The sequence below is a fragment of the Argiope bruennichi genome, chromosome X1 (genome assembly GCF_947563725.1).
Source record: "Argiope bruennichi chromosome X1, qqArgBrue1.1, whole genome shotgun sequence".
Taxonomy (NCBI): Eukaryota; Metazoa; Arthropoda; class Arachnida; order Araneae; family Araneidae; genus Argiope; species Argiope bruennichi.
Window position 1 is genome coordinate 69,464,966 of NC_079162.1, and position 24,341 is coordinate 69,489,306.

Sequence of the window (24,341 nt, forward strand, 5' to 3'; positions counted from 1 at the left end):
AGTAGAATGAAGTACATGAAGTATGATGAATTACAATTAAGTTGTAGTTCCAGCTTTATGAAAAGTAAGAAATTATGAAGTAAACCAACTGTAAGAGATACTAGAATTCTGATAACTTTCAAACACCAGTTCTACTGAATTTAGGGATTTAATGCTTTGGTAAAACATGTATCTAAATCATATGAAGTTAAAAGTTAGTGCAAAAAAATTACTGCACAATATTTTTTTTTCCATTTTTAATATTATTTTTATAAAGTTTCGAATGTACGAATAAATTTTTTTTCTTTGTATCAAACATAGGATAATGGGCAAATTCTTTCGTATTTTGAATGCTCATTTTAATGTTATTAAAAAATTTCATCGGCTGCGATTCTAGATTTGTAAATTACGAATAAAGTTTTGCTAACTTTTAATCTTTAAATGTGAAAAAGTAATAATAATTCAATTGTAATTTTAGTGATAATTTCGAATCAATTGTTTTAAAAAACAGCAACGAATCTGGAAGTTTTCTGTAGCGCTTAACAAATCTTCGGAGTACTTTATCACGTTGCTGTCCTATGGAGAAAAGCAAACATATGTTAAAATTTTGTGTTTAAACAGTTAAAAAAGAGTTGTTGAATTTTATGCCTATAGGTATTTCATCTTTGATTATTGTTCTAAATATGCCAAAAAAAATTAAAAAAAATATCACATATAACCGTAACTTTAATAAAATAGTATTTTAAATAGCATAAACTTACAAATGATTTTTTTTCCCGTTTAAAATGGCTAGACAAATATTATTATTAAAACACTTTCAGAAGAGGAAATTATCTTATATTATGTCATTGATGATCTTGATATATTACCTAATTATTTTGTTAAATGTATATATTCGTTCTCATGTTTGTTAGGAATTGTATTATTAAATGCCTTTTAACATCAATGGGAACAGGGATCTATTGCAGAAGGTGATATTACTATTTTATAAACAAGACCGTCGTTCACAAGATATTGCATAAAACTTAAGCTGTGCATATCTTATTCCTTTGATAATTTTGATGTCATGAAATTTCTGAACATATATATAATGACTCGCAGTTTCTGATTTCAAATAAAGGTTGTCCCAAAATTAACTCGAGAATTCAATTTTCCACCATTTGTGCAGTAAGGCGTTAGCAACTCTATTAAAAAGTCCTTTGACAGCTGACAGTTTAGGGTTACTAAAAATGGAGTGTTACACGATGGAACAACGAGTTTTCATTGTTGAATAATATTTCAAAAATAAAGAGAGTCTGGTGCGCACAATTTGAACATTTCAGAATTGCCTCCCTAGATCGTGTTATTTAACACCAATGGATTTCTTTTTAAGCGGTAATTTGAAGTAAAAGCTCTATCTCAACAAGACCACAGGCATGCGTGCATTAAAGGAGATAATTCAACCATACATGAACGAAATTCAGCCACATTTATGTAAAATGGTGATGAAAAATTTCGACAAAAGAGTGCCACGTGCAAGTTATGCTTCGAAGACCATTTCTCTTATGTGTTATTCCATACGTAGCTCTATCATGTGTACATTGCGATTCAATTCAAATATAACAATTAAAAGAAAAAAAAACCGAGTTCTTTATTTAATTCAAATCTTGCATTAGCACGTTGTTTATAGAGTACCGCTCTATTTTTATTACTCATAAACTATCAGCTGTAAAATGTTTTTAGTAGGGTGTACAAAACTTTACTGCACTAATGGTGGCAAAATTAACGGAAATTGAAATCTTGCTTAAATTCTGGGATACCCTTTATAATGCATTTACAAATGAAGTTAAATTCATAAATAAATTTTATTAAATAATTTTCTAAAATATTTATTCAGGATATTTTGACAAATCCCTGAACGCACTACGTAAATTTTAAAAATTAACAAACAAAATTTTAATCTAAATAACAGTTTTTAATTTATTGTTTCGGATATAAGAGTGACCACTTTTCATTTTATTCTAAATGTTAAATCTTTTGTGTTTTATGACTTTCCAACTCTTTGTAACTGTATAATTTTGCAAAAAAAATTTATTCTAGCCTGTTCTGGATATGAATTTATTTACTAATGTATTTATTCTTGCCCATGATATGTAAATCCGTTCCCATTCAAGAGTATGTTTTCTTATAAAGCTCTCAGTCTATAGGATCTTTCTTTTTTTTTTTTTTTGTCGTGTCTATGACATAGCCGAATCAAATGTATCCATGAGTCCTGATTACTGCTTCTGATATTTGCTTGATGCAAATCAAGCCTGCAAATACAAAAGATCTTCATTTCTGTGTTTTCAGAGGAGAAAAAAAAATCTTTTTGATAGAGAGCCTTATCTATCAGTCCAGATTCTTCTACAGCGCATGGGCAGTGCATTTCTATTTTTTTTTTTTTTTTTCCTATCATACATTTACAGGAAAAAACATACTGTATGTATTTAAAAGGGGAATTTAAAAGTGTTTCTGCTGCGAAAGATATATTTTGTAGCATTTAATTCAATCTTCCTTATTTTTTTTTATTCTACTGTCGCTTACCAGCTGTACACTATCGCAACTAATTATTAAAATATAAAAATCTATAAAAAGAACAAAGTTTTATTATACACAAATTTTTCCTGTAGAGCATAGAGACAAAAAACAGTTCCCAGAAGATCAAAATGCAAGTTGTGCCACTGTGCCCAAACTAGACAGAATGACTTTCTTTTATCATTTTGAGGAAAAAGAAAATTAATATTTTATTTCCGAAAATTCAGAAAGAATTTTAATTTTAAATATGAATGATATGGATATTCCTTAATCGCGTACACATTCGAATAATTTTCTAATTTATTGAGAGCTTCTTGTGATAAAAAATTATTTATAGTTACTCTTTAATTAATTAGTTGTAGATTATTCATGGTAATGCATTTTCAGATTTTTGAAGTAAAATATGACTCTAGAATTTTTGATTAGTTATTTGATAATTTTTAAACTTTTAGTATTGACTAACAAAAACGAAATTCTGGTGTCATAAACTCAACAAAAATTAAAAACATAATGTCATTTGCATGTATAACAGTTTATTGTATGCAACGCTTTAAACTAAAACTCTAAACAGCAAAATGTCTATGGAAAAAATTGGAATAAAAACAGCCTATAGATGGCCGTGTAACATTGATTAATAGCTTACTGAGGCTATATTAAGGAAAATAGAAATAGAAATAAGCGACAAAATGTCTACTTACTATCATCATGTTCACTTGAAATTCCTTGTTGAGAAGGCCCTGGATTATTCCCTTCCGGAAGTGAAGTGATATTTCCTTCACTATAAAAATTTGTATTATGCAATTATTTGATCTGCTTAAATATCAATTTCATCTTTAATTTTAATGGAAAAAATGTGCTGTTCTAAGAAAGTAAAACGAACTTAAGCCTCCGAAATAAAAGTTGAATTGAATTTACCGAAAAATGAAAAATAACATATATTTCATCAATTTGAAAATTATTGAAAATAAGGTTTTCTTTAAAATAAAACCTTTATATTTAAAAGAAAGAGTTCACATTTTGAATGTGATTTTTATGTGTGCATGTCATTTTTCAAAAAGTTCTTTGCATCCGAGTGCATTTTCTATCTATTTTAAATCTGTCTATTCTTTACTTATTAAAGAAAATACTTCTTTCTGGCATTTCTGTGTTTAATAAAGAATAACTAAAATTTTTCTACTTTTCTTGATGTTGTCCCTGCAGGACTTAATTAAACTTGGGAAAAATAAAAATTTTTGGAACTAAATATGGTTTACATCTATTCAAAAAGAAATTTTCTGATTCATTAAAAAATTAATGTTGAATATTCTTTAATTTGATGAATTTTGATATTTAAATTTCAATGTTTTCATGGGAAAAATTAACCACACCTTATTATCTTTGATATGAAATCTGATCTTTCAAAGACAATAATTTTCAAAAACTGATTTCAACTTTCATTGAGTATCTTCTGAATGTATTTTTTGTATTTTTTAGTATTAAAATTTTAATAATATCTGATCACTAGAATATAAAAAAGAATTATTTTCTTCAATTTGATATTAGAGAAATGACATCAAATGATGGAAAATTTGATAATTCGAGTATGTCAAATTTCTATATAAAATATGGCATAATTAGACCAGTAATAAATAAGTAAAGAGGAAATACAATTAAATTAGAATAATCTAACTATTGCATTCTAAGAGTTTTTACAGATGATTATTTTATCTCGATATAAAAGTTTAAAAATTCATTTAACTTATATCAGTAAATGAGTAAAATGATATCATAAAACATAACCAAATACCTTAAAGCTGGTACATCAGTAGATTCATCTCCTCGAGTAGATGGATTCTGTATAAATAAATTTTAATATTAGGATTCGATGGAAAATGAAAAAAAAAAAAAAAAGGTTACTTAAATTACTAAAATGTAGATACCGAAAATTTTACTATAACAAGTTAAGCATTATTTTCAAAGTTAATAAAATATTATTCTGGGTTACTCTATAGTACAAAAAAAAAGTTTATTTGGTTTTTGCTCCAAATATAGAGATACTTGGCAAATTAAACAGATCGAGTCAGTAGGTTTTGCATTTGTGCGTGTGTGTGTCTCTCTTACAATTAGCACCTGTTCTTCTAAGATATCTTTCTTCCTGTTGTGACAAAAATATCTCAAGTATAGAAAATGTTTTTATAATGCGATTCATAAAATGAACGATCATGCTTTGAAAATGTCTTATCTTCAATAAATTGTTTAGAAACGAAATTAACATGCATTTATTTTACCATAAAAGTTTCAGGAAATAAACCTTGTTTGATAGAATTAAATGAATTTTTTCAAGTCTCAAATTAAAAATACGTAAATAAGAAAAGTCAACTGAAATATAGTAAGGTATAAACTATCAGAAATTAACACAAATGAACGCTGAATGAAGACGAATGAAACTAAAATAATTTTTATTTAGTGCAATTAAGTCTTGAAGGATCATTGAATCTATCTCCGATGACCATGCACAACGTTTATCGTTTATCTGAATTCAATAAATAAATAAATAAAATGTTCTCCGATTTTCCGCTACCGCGATGACGTCGATTCGGTTAAAAATGAATGGTTGATTTTCGATGAGCAAATATTTGGATGGTAATTTTCTGACTTGAAGGAGAATGACCGCCTCCATTTCCCTAGCTCGCCATTCGAAATTTCCTCAATGTGCTAAGGCTCGTATTTACGGATATGTTGAGAATTTTTACGCATTATAAGGATGCACAAAAGAAAAAAAAATTGACATACAGCAGCATATTTAGAGATAAAAAAACATGAAATTATAAGAGCAGATCAAATGAAAAAAGAACATGAGCCAAACAATGAAATGGCATATTTATTTTTAAAAATAACTTGCAAGATTACACGCGCACTTCGAATTTTAATGTCATCAAACATGATTAAATAGTAAAATATATGTATTATTCAAAACTTCATCCAAAAAAATATCTATTTTAAACTTAATGCATTTATTTAATAAATTTATATCCACTATTTATTCAGAAAATACAAATACCTAAACTTTAAGATAAAGCTTATTTTCTTATTTCATAGTAATAAGAATATAATTTTATTTGCATCAATTGTCTTCTAAATTAAATATATTTCTCTAATTATCAGAATTTTGATTAACTGTCTACGCAATCTAATCCGGATCTGGAATAAAAGTTTCACTGTCAGAGAGCCTTAATCCCTTTAAATCCTTGAATAAAGCATTCAGCTATATTTTTCCCGTTTAGAATTTTTGGAAAATAAAGAATATTTTAATTCCGAATATGACACCTTTCTACAATTCTATCATGTTCATCAATAATTTTGGGCCGTTTTCATGAGCTCAAAAATTAATAATAATAATTAAAAAAAAGCTGTGCATGATCACCAGAAAAATATTTCGTAATTTAATTTATAATTCAATCAACTAAAAAAACTTAAATGTTATTGGTAATTATTTATAAAATCATTTAAAAGAAAAAAAAAGGAAAATTTCAGAAAACGTAGAAGCGTGCAGCTTACCTGTTCGGAAACGCTTCTTTCAGGAATTTCTATAAATGATAAAAGAATTATTTTTTCAGACTCATTAAAATGCCGATTGAACAAATAATGAGATACAAAAAATTAACACATAATCTTCAAAACAATTTTTCATACATTATATAATTTAATATAAACAATAAATATATGCAAAAATGTTTTATAATTTATGCAATGAATGCATTGATTGTAACTGACTTAGTGCTTATTAATTAATTAATCATAGTTTTTTCTTGTAAGTCTGAAAATTTGAAATCTAGTTGTATTTCAAGAAGGCATGATAAACCTCACCCATCGATATGGCAAATGTTTGTATTGCGATTAGGCGAATAATAAATGTGACTGTATACAAAATTTTGCAATTCCTTTCATCTTATTCTATACTTTTTCATGGTTTATCAGAGGTGGAAAAGAAATCCGACCTTCGTAATTGTAAAAATATATATATATATATCTTTAAAAAATGCTTTTAAAAAGATATTGACAAAAAGAAAATACTAATTTTTTTATAATCCTATAATTTTAATACTAATTTTTAAATCGTAGAAGCGCGAGGTACACAAACTAATAAGCGAAAGATAAGCACCATCATGTATATCACAAGAAACGAAAAAACTTTGTTTATAAAAGTCAATTCGAAAGCGGTGTCCAGGGGAATTTTTTCAAGTTTAAATATATGAAATTTGCCTCGGAGGTAATTCTAATGGGACTCAATACACTTCGAATTCCGAATTTTAAACTTTAATTCTGGAATGTATTATTTAATATTTCGTTTAACTTCTTTCTCGACTAGATGATTAATGACCTAGCATGTCACATATCTGCATAACACAGATGTAGCAAGAAGCCAAATGAGGATTATTGTTTCAAGTATCATTTCTCCAGCAATTTCCTGTGGATATTGTTAATCATTTAAATAACTTTAAGTAAATATGTTGCTAAATTCTAAAAAAAAATCTATTTATTTAGGTTGGATAAATCCTTGATAGAAATTCTATATAATTCATAGGAAAATAAATATATTTGCAAACAATAAACATACAAATAATTATTGTCCATTTTCAGACACTGCATATAACGTGATGGATGCCATCATTTACATTTTGAATAGATAATTTATTGTTATTAAGAGATTTCAAAATTTTATATTTTCTCATCAGCAGTGATTTAATATTTTTAATATGAGCAGTCACTAAATTTTAAATCAGAAAAATTAATTCCAATAAAATTTTAACTTTAGTAATAATTTCGAATCATCTGAATTGTTTTAAAAAATATCAACAAACCTGGAAAATTTATAAATTGTTTCACGAATCGTTTTCTTGGCGGTTGTCCTATGAAGAAGATCAAAAATAAGTTTTAAATTTATGTTTAAATAATTAAAATATATATTAAATTTCATTTCATATATATATATATATATATATATATATATATATATATATATATATATATATATATATATATATATATATATATATATATATATATATATATATAAAGAATGAATTACGTATAGAAAGAGGACAAAAACACTTACCAGATGAATCCTCTTTTTCTACCTCGACTAGACGAATTGGAATCGGTAATCTGGTAAATAAAAGAGAAAAAGTTGCTTTGTATTTTAAAACCATTCACATGGAAGAACTTTATTCCCCTTCGCATAAAGATTCTAATTTTCCAAACCCGATACTGTAAACATATTGCTCCGTTTTAAAAATCTATGGTGAAACAAAGTAGTTGAGCTCATTTTCAGCGCCATAACAAAGATTTAAGCATGTGTAATTCTGACACGTACTGTGATGAATCCAAGTTTATGAATCCAAGTTTGAAAAATTCAGCATTGTTTAAACACTCGGTATATTTCATCTTTTCAACTGAACCTACACGTAGAGTGGATAAGCAAACATTTGCATTTAGTCGAGAAATTTGGACCGATTTCTCTACCGGCAATACTGTTTCTCACATGATTCATGATAATGAAAATAAGTAGAATTCAATAATAAATTTCGATACAAAAAATTTAGTATCCTCTAAAAAAATTCCGATTTTGTATAGTATTCGTTAATGTAGGTTGTCATTCTCAGCTCAGAATTACATATTGCACGGTGTAGCAACAACAACAGCAAAAGAAGTGCTCTAATTGCCCAACTTTCTTGGAGAAATAATGAAATACGTTTTCACAAAAACTGATTTTTCCTTTAAAGTTATGTATTTTCACATGATTTATGATAGTCAGGGTTCTACTTAGCCTAATAGGGGCCACGGCCAAAAACTGATTTGGGCCGATCCCTCTAAATTTACGAAGTATAGATTTTCGTAATAAATCCATAAGTATAGAATAATCTATGAAATATGGATTAATGAAGAAGCTAACATAAAACTGACAGATTTTTTACTGTACTGATATTTTGTGAAAAAAAAAAGTACATGAAAGAAGGAAACGTAAAATAAACTTTGTATTCGATTTGGGGGCACCCTTCTGATGTGGAGGCTTAGGGCAACTGCCCCTGCCTTAGTCAGGCTCTGATAATAGTGCAAATAACTATGTTTAACTGATCAATTTTTATAGAAAAAATAGTTTGCTTTTGTGATCTATCCAAATGAAAAAAACTTTGCACAGAATCCGTTTAAGTAGTTTTTATCTTCAGAATTACGTATGACGCGGTGCAGCAACCAAAATCTAACAACAACCAGGCAGAAAAAATCATTCCAAAAGGAAATGCTTTAATTGTCCAAATTGTAATACAGAATAATGGAGTAATTTAAAAAAAAAAGATGTCAATTTCAACAAAATTGCGCATTTCATATTAATATTTTGCAATAACAAGATTATATATATATATATATATATATATATATATATATATATATATATATATATATATATATATAGAATTCGCTAGATATTGAAAAATATAATTCGTCAGAAAAGAGACTCCATGAAGAAACATGCGCTTGGGGAGAGATTAAAACTTCTACTTGTCCTTAGACAATACAGATCACAGGGACCCTATTCCAATCTCGAACTTCCAACCTAAATATTTTTTATTAATCTAAATTATCTTTGTAAAAAGTTATATGTAGAAACTTGTAATAAATTGAAGAAATATTTAATTACACGACCCTTTTGAGAGAATTGGTTTCAGTACTTCTCATATACAAAATTTCAAATAAAAATAACTTTTTAAGAAAATAGTAAAATTCTAATTTTGAGCACTATCTAAATTATTTTAAATAATGGAATCAAACAATTTAAAAATATAAAGCAATGTTTCTTATGTTTCCAAACAGCACAACATAAAACTTGCAAAATATAATTCATTAGAAACTTTAAAATAATGTTTTAGCATTTCAATCGTTACTTGAGTTGAAGTTAAAACATTTCGAATGCATGGCCTTTGTAATTTGAATGAAAACATATAACTAATATACTCAGGAAATATCGAAATTTTCAGGGACCCCTACCCCAATTATACGAAGCCCGGAGAAAGTTGACAACTTTTCTTATTTGATAATCCAGGATTGATGCGCTGATGAAAAGAAGTGCTTATTCGCTCTACTACGAGCATTATGAAACATGGAGATTACATTAACATTCTTAAATTCTCCCACCTTTGTGTTTCTCAGAATTGTATGCGTAGCGGGATTCACGCCTTTTGAAATTCTCGTCATGCCTTACTCAGAGAATGAAAATAAATAGAGTCAGTAAGAGAAAGTAGATATAGTTCACCTCATCAGAGAAAATATAGTGGTTATTTACACATTTTTTAAACAATGGGACAAGAAAATTTTTAAAAAGCGAATATTAGGTAGTACAGATTTCTGACTATAAATTATTATTTGAAACGAGAAATATCGTCTCCTACTTTTAGATTTATTTTTCTTTGAAAATGCGAATATAAATATGTTCTGAATTCAAGGATAGGTTATTAAGTTTTCCGACGAGAAATATTCATATTCTGTGATTATTAAATGCTGTGAAATGCTTAGTATTAAAATCATTGTGAGTAAAATACGTAATATTATTAATTTAAAAAAAATGGAAGAATCGTCAGTCACTACTTCTACATGAAAAGAAGGCTCCAAACGAAAGTTTGAAAAAAGTAGTACTGCTTCAAATATTTATTAAACAAAATCGATGGTAACCAGTTAAACTCCGCCATCGCAGATACCGTTTACAAAATCTTTAAGTACATCTGAAGAAACCATAAATAAAATAATAAGTCATGATTTACAATTTTAAAAAAGAGCAGAAAAATTAACTTTTATCGCCTTTTGCTGAGGTATACTGCTCAACGCAAAAAAATTAGTAAAACCCTGTATGAAAACTATTTTACCGGAGATAAATGGAAATACATCGCGATCTCTGACTAAGTCTAGGACTTAACTAAACGGCTGCAGCAAAAAAACATCTTTTTATAGAATTGTAAATGAAGAAACAGAATGTATCAACCTGGCTCCATTAACGAAAAAAAAATTTCAGCAAGGGATTTATGATTATGGCACAGTTTTCTAACAATGCAAAATTAGAAACAAGCAGAGTGGAGAAAAATGTTAAAATTCGCTTCTTGTATTGTTAAGAAAAAGTTTTAAGTGCGATATTTAACTCCGAAATTCCACTTCTATATTGCAATGACATTCAAAGTGTCAGAATAAAAAATGACTATCAAATTGAACATTTTAAAAAATGTTCTTCCAATTTAAACATTAATAATATGACCCAAAAACAGATCTAAATATGTGTAAACACCTTCTGTAGATGAGAATCTTACAATTTGGAGCCCATAATTTTACTATTTATACAGATAAGCATAAAGTGGGTTTTTCATTTAGTAACAGCCATGGATTCTGTGCCATGCTTGTTGCGAAATTTTTAATTTGAAAAGAAATATGCTAAAAGTAATCGGTTTTTAAGGTTTGAATTTTTTGATAATAAACCTTATCTAACATTATATTAAGAGAGACAAGGAACAATTAATTATTATAGTTGTATGAAACAGAATAAAACATCAAAAATCAGAAAAATATTATCCGATATGTGGCAACTGTAAAGAAGATAACGCATTTCTTATTTTCGTTGGAGGAAAAAGCTGTTATGCATTCCAAAATTTGAATATGCATGCATGTTTCATTTCATGTTGAGTAACACATCATCGAATTATTAATATAATATATGCAACATCAATATAATATATGTCAGCAATAAATAAAATATACCAAAATATTAAAATATTTTAACAATATCAGTTACCTCTTGTACATATCAGTTAGTCGGCGCGGCAATTTCTTTCTTTCTGGAGATTTTTTCGGTTTAACCTTAAAAAAATGAATTAATAATTAATCATATTTTTGCGTGAAACACAAATTAAATATGTTATATAAATTGTCAAAAAATGTTAATACTCGAAAATATTCGGGTAACAAGTTGAAACTATTGTGTCTTGCATCACAAATTGCTCCTTTGATAAGAGCTACTAAAATGTATCTGAGAGTTTAAATACCTCAAACAGTATTCATCAGCACTTAGAAGAAAGTAAAGTTTATATATTCAGTTATGGAACTGATTTTGTGCTTCATAAAAAGTTCATTATCGAAATTCATACAGTTCATTATTCGAAATTTTATTTGACCACTACATTTTTAGAGTCCCAATAAGGCAAGTAGTTCTGGACGCATTTAATTTCGGCTCTTGTGATTTAATACATTACTAAATTTTACCACAGTAAAGAAGGAATGTTAATACTGTTGCATTAATTACATTTAATTGTCCGCACTGCTTATATTTGATAGTATCACTGTTTTAAAAGAATTATGGATCTTTTCAAGTGATGGCAATTCACACCATTCCATTTTCGGTTTATTCTTCATGCCCAGTCTTTCATGATCGCTACCTTCGATAAATTGGGTGCCATAACCTCTCAGTAAACAGCGAAGCAACCTATGCACCTCTGAGAGCACCTAATTAATTATCTGCGTGAATTTCCAATGCACCTAATTTCCTTTTGATCCATTTCGACCGGAAGAAAATTAGACCGAGTTCGATGTAGAAAAAATTACTATTCATGCCATGTAAATTTTCATTAAGTTTTCGCATTTGTGACGAATTCTGAGAATGTCTGCTCTCTATTACCATCACGTATTCGTGTGCCTGTATGGTTATCGCGGTCCCAAGCTACAACTTATTGAAGACAACTAGTTAAAATTTCCTTTCACCAGACTTTCTACTTTCACTAATTAATGCAATTAAGTCTTGAAGGATCATTGAATCTATCTCCGATGACCATGCACAACGTCTTCCGTGCACTGTAAATCTGAATTCAAAAAATAAATTAATTAAATGTTCTCCGATTTTCCGCTCCCGTGATGACGTCGATTCGGCATATTTTATAAAATAAAGTGTTCAAAAGTCTCAAACATTTTAGATCTTTACTAGAATTAGTTTGACATTTCTTTTACTCCCCAAAAATTACACTTATGAAATAATTTCATCTAGATGATAATAGACGGCAACAAGGTTAGATAACCTTTAGTTATGGTCCGGGTTATTAAATTAAGATATTATTTATTACTTGTGTATAAAGTAATTCTTATTTTCCTTGCCTAAAAAAGAAAAAATCTGTTCGCCGACGTTACAACGTAAATTTGTGATTCTAGTTTTATTGCAATCAATTAAAGACAAGTATTAATCAACAATCTTTTAAAAATTCATGCCAAAGAAAAAAAAATCCAGTAATGTACATGCATTTGACTTACCGATCTTTTCCTCTTACTTATTGGTTTCTCAGTGGTTTTTTGTATCTTTAAGTTTGGTTCTTTTGAGCTTCCCGGAACTGTAAAGGTGAAATATATATATATATATATATATATATATATATATATACTTTAATTAAGAGAATTAAAAGTGTATAAATTGCGCAAAAAGAAAATATATATATATATCCTTAAAATAATTTATATGCAGTTTAATTAAAGATACTAAAATGTTTAAAATGTTGAAGCAATTAGATCAGGAACCTGTTAGATGAAGGAAGGTGCGGGGATTTTTCCTTTATTCAATTCGTCAATTATTAGCCGTGGAGGGAATTCGCGTTCGTAAATTACTAAAGACTGCAGACGTTCGATGTTTTATTCACCGCATAAGGTCGACTGTCACTCTAAGCTTGCATCGCTCTTACAATCTCCACTTCCCTCTATGAAATGATCGATTTATTACTAAAGAAGTATTCATTTTATTCATGCCCTTATATCAACGTTTCATAAATTTTCTGAGAATTTATCTTTTGTTAAATCAAAGATTTCATGTTATATCCTTTTCATCGATCATCCTCCACTGAACATTTTTATCTACAATTTTTCCATGTAACTTTTGATAATTCAGAATTTTATCGCTTGATGTAAGACCAAATTATGTTTTCAGCACGCTTGCTTTTAATACAAAATATAATAAAGGGGAGGGGGTCAAAAATACTAAAATGTAGGTGTTGTGAACATAAAACGTGTTTAAATGTTTCCAATCATCTGAAATTATAAGTTGAAATATCTGAATAAGTTTGTCATTTTTATATAGCACGTTAATCGCTTCCTTCAGTTTTATTGGATGACGTGTTATTTGAGCTTTTCCGAGTAACTTCCAATCATTTCAAACTGTCAGCTAAAATATCTGAACAGGTTTGCCATTTTTATAGCACGTTAATTTCTTCTTTCAGTTTTATTGGTTGATGTATTAATAAATGCCTTTTAACAACAATGACGATAGGATTAATTACATAAGGTGCTAATCACTATTTTAAAAACTGTTAACTCGTTCAAAATATTTTGTGTAAACATATGCTATTTATATTTTTAGATAGACTATGTCATCATAATATTTTCTAACATCCTACAAATTATAGCGACGCGAAATTTCAGCTTTTAAATATAAGGTATTTTACATAGTAACCTAAATTTGTAAGTTACACTTTTTAATAAATTTATTCTAATGTAAATCAAGAATAATTTATCAAAGACTTGAATCCCTTATTTTAGTTTTAAATATTAAAACTAAACTAAACCAATTTCAATTTGAATAATAGCTTTTGATTTATTGTATTGATTTTTAAGGATACATTTTTCGTCTTTCTAAGTGTTAACACTTCAGTGTTTGCCATCTGCAACGGCGTTTTATGTATAGGGGCTGCGTAACATAAATTTGATCCACAACTTTTTCACAATATAAATTTAATTAGTATTATTTAATCGTACGCATGATATTTAAATCCGTCAATATTCAAACGCATTTTTCCTGTTTAGATTTTTCTGTCACCAGGAAGAAAATCTAGAAAAAACATTATATCCACCTTTTTAAAGGGAGAAAATTTCTTAATTGCCTCCTTTTTCTCTCAGTCCCTATTTTCTTCTGTAATACATGTTCATTAACATTGCAACCGTTTTTTCTTTCTCGTATACGTAGAATGTATGTATAGTAATCGTCAAAAAATTCGAACTCGAGATTCTGACGAATCTAAACATTTTAGACCTCCATGAGTTCGAAAAACACATTTTCGTTAAATAACATCAGATTTGAAACATAAAATTAAAATCTATAGTCTAGATATTTATTAAATTGTGAGCCAAATCCAAAAGGGGTGACCGTCTACCGGTCTGTCCTTTTAGAAATATTTAAAAACGATACCCAAAAACGCTTCAATATATCAAACTTGATATGTGATTTCAAGACTACAAGTGTAATTTTGTGTCACATTTTGGTTTCAATTGGTTGGGAAAAACGCATCTGGAACACAAATTCGATTTTCATATACGGTTATCCGCATACCAGGGATTAGTCGCGAAATAACTCGTCTAAGATGACAAAATAGATTCAGTAAACATGATAAATTCATGTCAAAGATATTACGTAACTATTGTACGACGATGCTATGCAAGGTGTTTTCTGGGATAACACCTTCATTAGAGAGTGCGCGAGAAAGTTTTGGGGAGACCACTTCTGCTGGTTCTATCATAAAGTTATAACAGAAAAAGATACTACAAATATTAGAAACGATGTTTTAAGCGTTTATCCACTGAAGAAAATTTTTTCGATGGTATTTAATTTAAAAGTAAATAACAAAATGAAAAATAATTGATGGAAAATAATTAATTGAAAATATCGCACAATGAAATTTTTCTTTAAAGCAAACACGAAAAAATTTCATACAACAGTTTTATCTTTACACTTCATAATTTTTTTTTTCTTCAATCGCTTACCAAGTGTGGATTATCTTAACTAATTATTAACTTATCCAAAATTATTAAAATAAGCAAAATTTAATTATATAGAAATATTTGCTGCACACCATAGCAAGACAAATTACAGTACCCTGAAGATGCACAAGAATGATGATTGCGAGGATAAAGAAAACTGAATATTTTATTACTGAAAATTCAAGAAGAATTATAATGTCAAATGGGAATGTTATGGACATTCGAATTTTCTGTAATTTATTAAGTGTTCCTTGGAGTAAAGAAATTCATTAAGAGTTACTCTTCAATAGAATTAGTTCTAAATTACTCATGGTAATACATTTTCAGATTTCTGCAGTAAAATATGATTCTAGAATTTGTGATTAGTTATTTGATAATTTTTAAACTTTTAGTATTGACTAACAAAAACGAAATTCTGGTGTCATAAACTCAACAAAAATTAAAAACATAATGTCATTTGCATGTATAACAGTTTATTGTATGCAACGCTTTAAACTAAAACTCTAAACAGCAAAATGTCTATGGAAAAAATTGGAATAAAAAAAGCCTCTAGATGGCCGTGTAACATTGATTAATAGCTTACTGAGGCTATATTAAGGAAAATAGAAATAGAAATAAGCGACAAAATGTCTACTTACTATCATCATGTTCACTTGAAATTCCTTGTTGAGAAGGCCCTGGATTATTCCCTTCCGGAAGTGAAGTGATATTTCCTTCACTATAAAAATTTGTATTATGCAATTATTTGATCTGCTTAAATATTAATTTCATCTTTAATTTTAATGGAAAAAATGTGCTGTTCTAAGAAAGTAAAACGAACTTAAGCCTCCGAAATAAAAGTTGAATTGAATTTACCGAAAAATGAAAAATAACGTATATTTCATCATTTTGAAAATTATTGAAAATAAGGTTTTCTTTAAAATAAAACCTTTATATTTAAAAGACAGAGTTCACATTTTGAATGTGATTTTTATGTGTGCATGTCATTTTTCAAAAAGTTCTTTGCATCCGAGTGCATTTTCTATCTATTTTAAATCTGTCTATTCTTTACTTATTAAAGAAAATACTTCTTTCTGGCATTTCTGTGTTTAATAAAGAATAACTAAAATTTTTCTACTTTTCTTGATGTTGTCCCTGCAGGACTTAATTAAACTTGGGAAAAATAAAAATTTTTGGAACTAAATATGGTTTTACATCTATTCAAAAAGAAATTTTCTGATTCATTAAAAAATTAATGTTGAATATTCTTTAATTTGATGAATTTTGATATTTAAATTTCAATGTTTTCATGGGAAAAATTAACCACACCTTATTATCTTTGATATGAAATCTGATCTTTCAAAGACAATAATTTTCAAAAACTGATTTCAACTTTTATTGAGTATCTTCTGAATGTATTTTTTGTATTTTTTAGTATTAAAATTTTAATAATATCTGATCACTAGAATATAAAAAAGAATTATTTTCTTCAATTTGATATTAGAGAAATGACATCAAATAATGGAAAATTTGATAATTCGAGTATGTCAAATTTCTATATAAAATATGACATAATTAGACCAGTAATAAATAAGTAAAGAGGAAATACAATTAAATTAGAATAATCTAACTATTACATTCTAAGAGTTTTTACAGATGATTATTTTATCTCGATATAAAAGTTTAAAAATTCATTTAACTTATATCAGTAAATGAGTAAAATGATATCATAAAACATAACCAAATACCTTAAAGCTGGTACATCAGTAGATTCATCTCCTCGAGTAGATGGATTCTGTATAAATAAATTTTAATATTAGGATTCGATGGAAAATGAAAAAAAAAAAAGGTTACTTAAATTACTAAAATGTAGATACCGAAAATTTTACTATAACAAGTTAAGCATTATTTTTCAAAGTTAATAAAATATTATTCTCAGTTACTCTATAGTACAAAAAAAAAGTTTATTTGGTTTTTGCTCCAAATATAGAGATACTTCGCAAATTAAACAGATCGAGTCAGTAGGTTTTGCATTTGTGCGTGTGTGTGTCTCTCTTACAATTAGCACCTGTTCTTCTAAGATATCTTTCTTCCTGTTGTGACAAAAATATCTCAAGTATAGAAAATGTTTTTATAATGCGATTCATAAAATGAACGATCATGCTTTGAAAATGTCTTATCTTCAATAAATTGTTTAGAAACGAAATTAACATGCATTTATTTTACCATAAAAGTTTCAGGAAATAAACCTTGTTTGATAGAATTAAATGAATTTTTTCAAGTCTCAAATTAAAAATACGTAAATAAGAAAAGTCAACTGAAATATAGTAAGGTATAAACTATCAGAAATTAACACAAATGAACGCTGAATGAAGACGAATGAAACTAAAATAATTTTTATTTAGTGCAATTAAGTCTTGAAGGACCATTGAATCTATCTCCGATGACCATGCACAACGTCTATCGTTTATCTGAATTCAATAAATAAATAAATAAAATGTTCTCCGATTTTCCGCTACCGCGATGACGTCGATTCGGTTAAAAATGAATGGTTGATTTTCGATGAGCAAATATTTGGATGGTAATTTTCTGACTTGAAGGAGAATGACCGCCTCCATTTCCCTAGCTCGCCATTCGAAATTTCCTCAATGTGCTAAGGCTCGTATTTACGGATATGTTGAGAATTTTTACGCATTATAAGGATGCACAAAAGAAAAAAAAATTGACATACAGCAGCTTATTTAGAGATAAAAAAACATGAAATTATAAGAGCAGATCAAATGAAAAAAGAACATGAGCCAAACAATGAAATGGCATATTTATTTTTAAAAATAACTTGCAAGATTACACGCGCACTTCGCCTTTTAATGTCATCAAACATGATTAAATAGTAAAATATATGTATTATTCAAAACTTCATCCAAAAAAATATCTATTTTAAACTTAATGCATTTATTTAATAAATTTATATCCACTATTTATTCAGAAACTACAAATACCTAAACTTTAAGATGAAGCTTATTTTCTTATTTCATAGTAATAAGAATATAATTTTATTTCCATCAATTGTCTTTTAAATTAAATACATTTCTCTAATTATCAGAATTTTGATTAACTGTCTGCGCAATCTAATCCGGATCTGGAATAAAAGTTTCACTGTCAGAGAGCCTTAATCCCTTTAAATCCTTGAAGAAAGCATTCAGCTATATTTTTCCCGTTTAGAATTTTTGGAAAATAAAGAATATTTTAATTCCGAATATGACACCTCTCTACAATTCTATCTGTTCATCAATAATTTTGGGCCGTTTTCATGAGCTCAAAAGTTAATAATTAAAAAAAAAAGCTGTGCATGATCACCAGAAAAATATTTCGTAATTTAATTTATAATTCAATCAACTACAAAACTTAAATGTTATTGGCTAATTATTTATAAAATCATTTAAAAGAAAAAAAAGGAAAATTTCAGAAAACGTAGAAGCGTGCAGCTTACCTGTTCGGAAACGCTTCTTTCAGGAATTTCTATAAATGATAAAAGAATTATTTTTTCAGACTCATTAAAATGCCGATTGAACAAATAATGAGATACAAAAAATTAACACATAATCTCCAAAACAATATTTCATACATTATATAATTTAATATAAACAATAAATAAATGCAAAAATGTTTTATAATTTATGCAATGAATGCATTGATTGTAACTGACTTAGTGCTTATTAATTAATTAATCATAGTTTTTTCTTGTAAGTCTGAAAATTTGAAATCTAGTTGTATTTGAAGAAGGCATGATAAACCTGACCCATCGATATGGTAAATGTTTGTATTGCGATTAGTCGAATAATAAATGTGACTGTATACAAAATTTTGCAATTCCTTTCATCTTGTTCTATACTTTTTCATGGTTTATCAGAGGTTGAAAAGAAATCTGACCTTCGTAATTGTAAAAAAAATATATATATATATATCTTTAAAAAATGCTTTTAAAAAGATATTGACAAAAAGAAAATACTGATTTTTTTATAATCCTATAATTTTAATACTAATTTTTAAATCGTAGAAGTGCCAGGTACACAAACTAATAAGCGAAAGATAAGCACCATCATGTATATCACAAGAAACGAAAAAACTTCGTTTATAATAGTCAATTCGAAAGCGTTGAAACGGTGTCCAGGGGAATTTTTTCCAAGTTTAAATATATGAAATTTGCCTCGGAGGTAATTCTAATGGGACTCAATACACTTCGAATTCCGAATTTTAAACTTTAATTCTGGAAAGTATTATTTAATATTTCGTTTAACTTCTTTCTCGACTAGATGATTAATGACCTAGCATGTCACATGTCTGCATAACACAGACGTAGCAAGAAGCCAAACGAGGATTATTGTTTCAAGTATCATTTCTCCAGCAATCTCCTGTGGATATTGCTAATCATTTAAGTAACTTTAAGTAAATATGTTGCTAAATTTAAAAAAATATATATATTTATTTAGGTTAGATAAATCCTTGATAGAAATTCTATATAATTCATCGGAAAATAAATATATTTGCAAACAATAAACATACAAATAATTATTGTCCATTTTCAGACACTGCATATAACGCGATGGATGCCATCATTTACATTTTGAATAGATAATTTATTGTTATTAAGAGATTTCAAAATTTTATATTTTCTCATCAGCAGTGATATAATATTTTTAATATGAGCAGTCACTAAATTTTAAATCAGAAAAATTAATTCCAATAAAATTTTAACTTTAGTAATAATTTCGAATCATCTGAATTGTTTTAAAAAATATCAACAAACCTGGAAAATTTATAAATTGTTTCACGAATCGTTTTCTTGGCGGTTGTCCTATGAAGAAGATCAAAAATAAGTTTTAAATTTATGTTTAAATAATTAAAAAAATATATTAAATTTCATTTCATATATATATATATATAAGAATGAATTACGTATAGAAAGAGGACAAAAACACTTACCAGGTGAATCCTCTTGTTCTACCTCGACTAGACGAATTGGAATCGGTAATCTGGTAAATAAAAGAGAAAAAGTTGCTTTATATTTTAAAACCATTCACATGGAAGAACTTTATTCCCCTTCGCATAAAGATTCTAATTTTCCAAATCCGATACTGTAAACATATTGCTCCGTTTTAAAAATCTATAGTGAAACAAAGTTGTTGAGCTCATTTTCAGCGCCATAACAAAGATTTAAGCATGTGTAATTCTGACACGTACTGTGATGAATCCAAGTTTATGAATCCAAGTTTGAAAAATTCAGCATTGTTTAAACACTCGGTATATTTCATCTTTTCAACTGAACCTACACGTAGAGTGGATAAGCAAACATTTGCATTTAGTCGAGAAATTTGGACCGATTTCTCTACCGGCAATACTGTTTCTCACATGATTCATGATAATGAAAATAAGTAGAATTCAATAATAAATTTCGATACAAAAAATTTAGTATCCTCTAAAAAAATTCCGATTTTGTATAGTATTCGTTAATGTAGGTTGTCATTCTCAGCTCAGAATTACATATTGCACGGTGTAGCAACAACAACAGCAAAAGAAGTGCTCTAATTGCCCAACTTTCTTGGAGAAATAATGAAATACGTTTTCACAAAAACTGATTTTTCCTTTAAAGTTATGTATTTTCACATGATTTATGATAGTCAGGGTTCTACTTAGCCTAATAGGGGCCACGGCCAAAAACTGATTTGGGTCGATCCCTCTAAATTTACGAAGTATAGATTTTCGTAATAAATCCATAAGTATAGAATAATCTATGAAATATGGATTTTTTGTGTATGTTCATATTATGGATTAATGAAGAAGCTAACATAAAACTGACAGATTTTTTACTGTACTGATATTTTGTGAAAAAAAAAGTACATGAAAGAAGGAAACGTAAAATAAACTTTGTATTCGATTTGGGGGCACCCTTCTGATGTGGAGGCTTAGGGCAACTGCCCCGTATGCCCCTGCCTTAGTCAGGCTCTGATAATAGGTCAAATAACTATGTTTAACTGATCAATTTTTATAGAAAAAATAGTTTGCTTTTGTGATCTATCCAAATGAAAAAAACTTTGCACAGAATCCGTTGAAGTAGTTTTTATCTTCAGAATTACGTATGACGCGGTGCAGCAACCAAAATCTAACAACAACCAGGCAGAAAAAATCATTCCAAAAGGAAATGCTTTAATTGTCCAAATTGTAATACAGAATAATGGAGTAATTTAAAAAAAAAAAGATGTCAATTTCAACAAAATTGCGCATTTCATATTAATATTTTGCAATAACAAGATTATATATATATATATATATATATATATATATATATAGAATTCGCTAGATATTGAAAAATATAATTCGTCAGAAAAGAGACTCCATGAAGAAACATGCGCTTGGGGAGAGATTAAAACTTCTACTTGTCCTTAGACAATACAGATCACAGGGACCCTATTCCAATCTCGAACTTCCAACCTAAATATTTTTTATTAATCTAAATTATCTTTGTAAAAAGTTATATGTAGAAACTTGTAATAAATTGAAGAAATATTTAATTACACGGCCCTTTTGAGAGAATTGGTTTCAGTACTTCTCATATACAAAATTTCAAATTTCAAATAAAAATAACTTTTTAAGAAAATAGTAAAATTCTAATTTTGAGCACTATCTAAATTATTTTAAATAATGGAATCAAACAATTTAAAAATATAAAGCAATGTTTCTTATGTTTCCAAACAGCACAACATAAAACTTGCAAAATATAATTCTTTAGAAACTTTAAAATAATGTTTTAGCATTTCAATCGTTACTTGAGTTGAAGTTAAAACATTTCGAATGCATGGCCTTTGTAATTTGAATGAAAACATATAACTAATATACTCAGGAAATATCGAAATTTTCAGGGACCCCTACCCCAATTATACGAAGCCCGGAGAAAGTTGACAACTTTTCTTATTTGATAATCCAGGATTGATGCGCTGATGAAAAGAAGTGCTTATTCGCTCTACTACGAGCATTATGAAACATGGAGATTACATTAACATTCTTAAATTCTCCCACCTTTGTGTTTCTCAGAATTGTATGCGTAGCGGGATTCACGCCTTTTGAAATTCTCGTTATGCCTTACTCAGAGAATGAAAATAAATAGAGTCAGTAAGAGAAAGTAGATATAGTTCACCTCATCAGAGAAAATATAGTGGGTATTTACACATTTTTTAAACGATGGGACAAGAAAATTTTTAAAAAGCGAATATTAGGTAGTACAGATTTCTGACTATAAATTATTATTTGAAACGAGAAATATCGTCTCCTACTTTTAGATTTATTTTTCTTTGAAAATGCGAATATAAATATGTTCTGAATTCAAGGATAGGTTATTAAGTTTTCCGACGAGAAATATTCATATTCTATGATTATTAAATGCTGTGAAATGCTTAGTATTAAAATCATTGTGAGTAAAATACGTAATATTATTAATTTAAAAAAAATGGAAGAATCGTCAGTCACTACTTCTACATGAAAAGAAGGCTCCAAACGAAAGTTTGAAAAAAGTAGTACTGCTTCAAATATTTATTAAACAAAATCGATGGTAACCAGTTAAACTCCGCCATCGCAGATACCGTTTACAAAATCTTTAAGTACATCTGAAGAAACCATAAATAAAATAATAAGTCATGATTTACAATTTTAAAAAAAAGCACAAAAATTAACTTTTATCGCCTTTTGCTGAGGTATACTGCTCAACGCAAAAAAATTAGTAAAACCCTGTATGAAAACTATTTTACCGGAGATAAATGGAACTAAATAACTAAACGGCTGCAGCAAAAAAACATCTTTTTATAGAATTGTAAATGAAGAAACAGAATGTATCAACCTGGCTCCATTAACGAAAAAAAAAATTTCAGCAAGGGATTTATGATTATGGCACAGGTTTCTAACAATGCAAAATTAGAAACAAGCAGAATGGAGAAAAATGTTAAAATTCGCTTCTTGTATTGTCAAGAAAAAGTTTTAAGTGCGATATTTAACTCAGAAATTCCACTTCTATATTGCAATGACATTCAAAGTGTCAGAATAAAAAATGACTATCAAATTGAACATTTTAAAAAAATGTTCTTCCAATTTAAACATTAATAATATGACCCGAAAACAGATCTAAATATGTGTAAACACCTTCTGTAGATGAGAATCCTACAATTTGGAGCCCATAATTTTACTATTTATACAGATAAGCATAAAGTGGGTTTTTCATTTAGTAACAGCCATGGATTCTGTGCCATGCTTGTTGCGAAATTTTTAATTTGAAAAGAAATATGCTAAAAGTAATCGGTTTTTAAGGTTTGAATTTTTTGATAATAAACCTTATCTAACATTATATTAAGAGAGACAAGCAACAATTAATGATTATAGTTGTATGAAACAGAATAAAACATCAAAAATCAGAAAAATATTATCCGATATGTGGCAACTGTAAAGAAGATAACGCATTTCTTATTTTCGTTGGAGGAAAAAGGTGTTATGCATTCCAAAATTTGAATATGCATGCATGTTTCATTTCATGTTGAGTAACACATCATCGAATTATTAATATAATATATGCAACATCAATATAATATATGTCAGCAATAAATAAAATATACCAAAATATTAAAATATTTTAACAATATCAGTTACCTCTTGTACATATCAGTTAGTCGGCGCGGCAATTTCTTTCTTTCTGGAGATTTTTTCGGTTTAACCTTAAAAAAATGAATTAATAATTAATCATATTTTTGCGTGAAACACAAATTAAATATGTTATATAAATTGTCAAAAAATGTTAATACTCGAAAATATTCGGGTAACAAGTTGAAACTATTGTGTCTTGCATCACAAATTGCTCCTTTGATAAGAGCTACTAAAATGTATCTGAGAGTTCAAATACCTCAAACAGTATTCATCAGCACTTAGAAGAAAGTAAAGTTTATATATTCAGTTATGGAACTGATTTTGTGCTTCATAAAAAGTTCATTATCGAA

The 24,341-nt window shown here is 27.9% G+C and overlaps 1 protein-coding gene across 1 annotated transcript in view; it reads right to left on the reverse strand.

The window, feature by feature from the left end:
- Positions 1-24,341, reverse strand: part of LOC129959267 (uncharacterized) — a 50,081-nt gene that overhangs the window by 1,139 nt on the left and 24,601 nt on the right. Inside the window, exons 7-9 of the mRNA XM_056072090.1 lie at positions 12,844-12,920; positions 4,319-4,365; positions 3,231-3,310 (exon numbers count right to left, since the gene is read on the reverse strand). Of these exons, the coding sequence (XP_055928065.1) occupies positions 3,231-3,310; positions 4,319-4,365; positions 12,844-12,920 (204 nt within the window). The remainder of the gene's footprint in view (positions 1-3,230; positions 3,311-4,318; positions 4,366-12,843; positions 12,921-24,341) is intronic.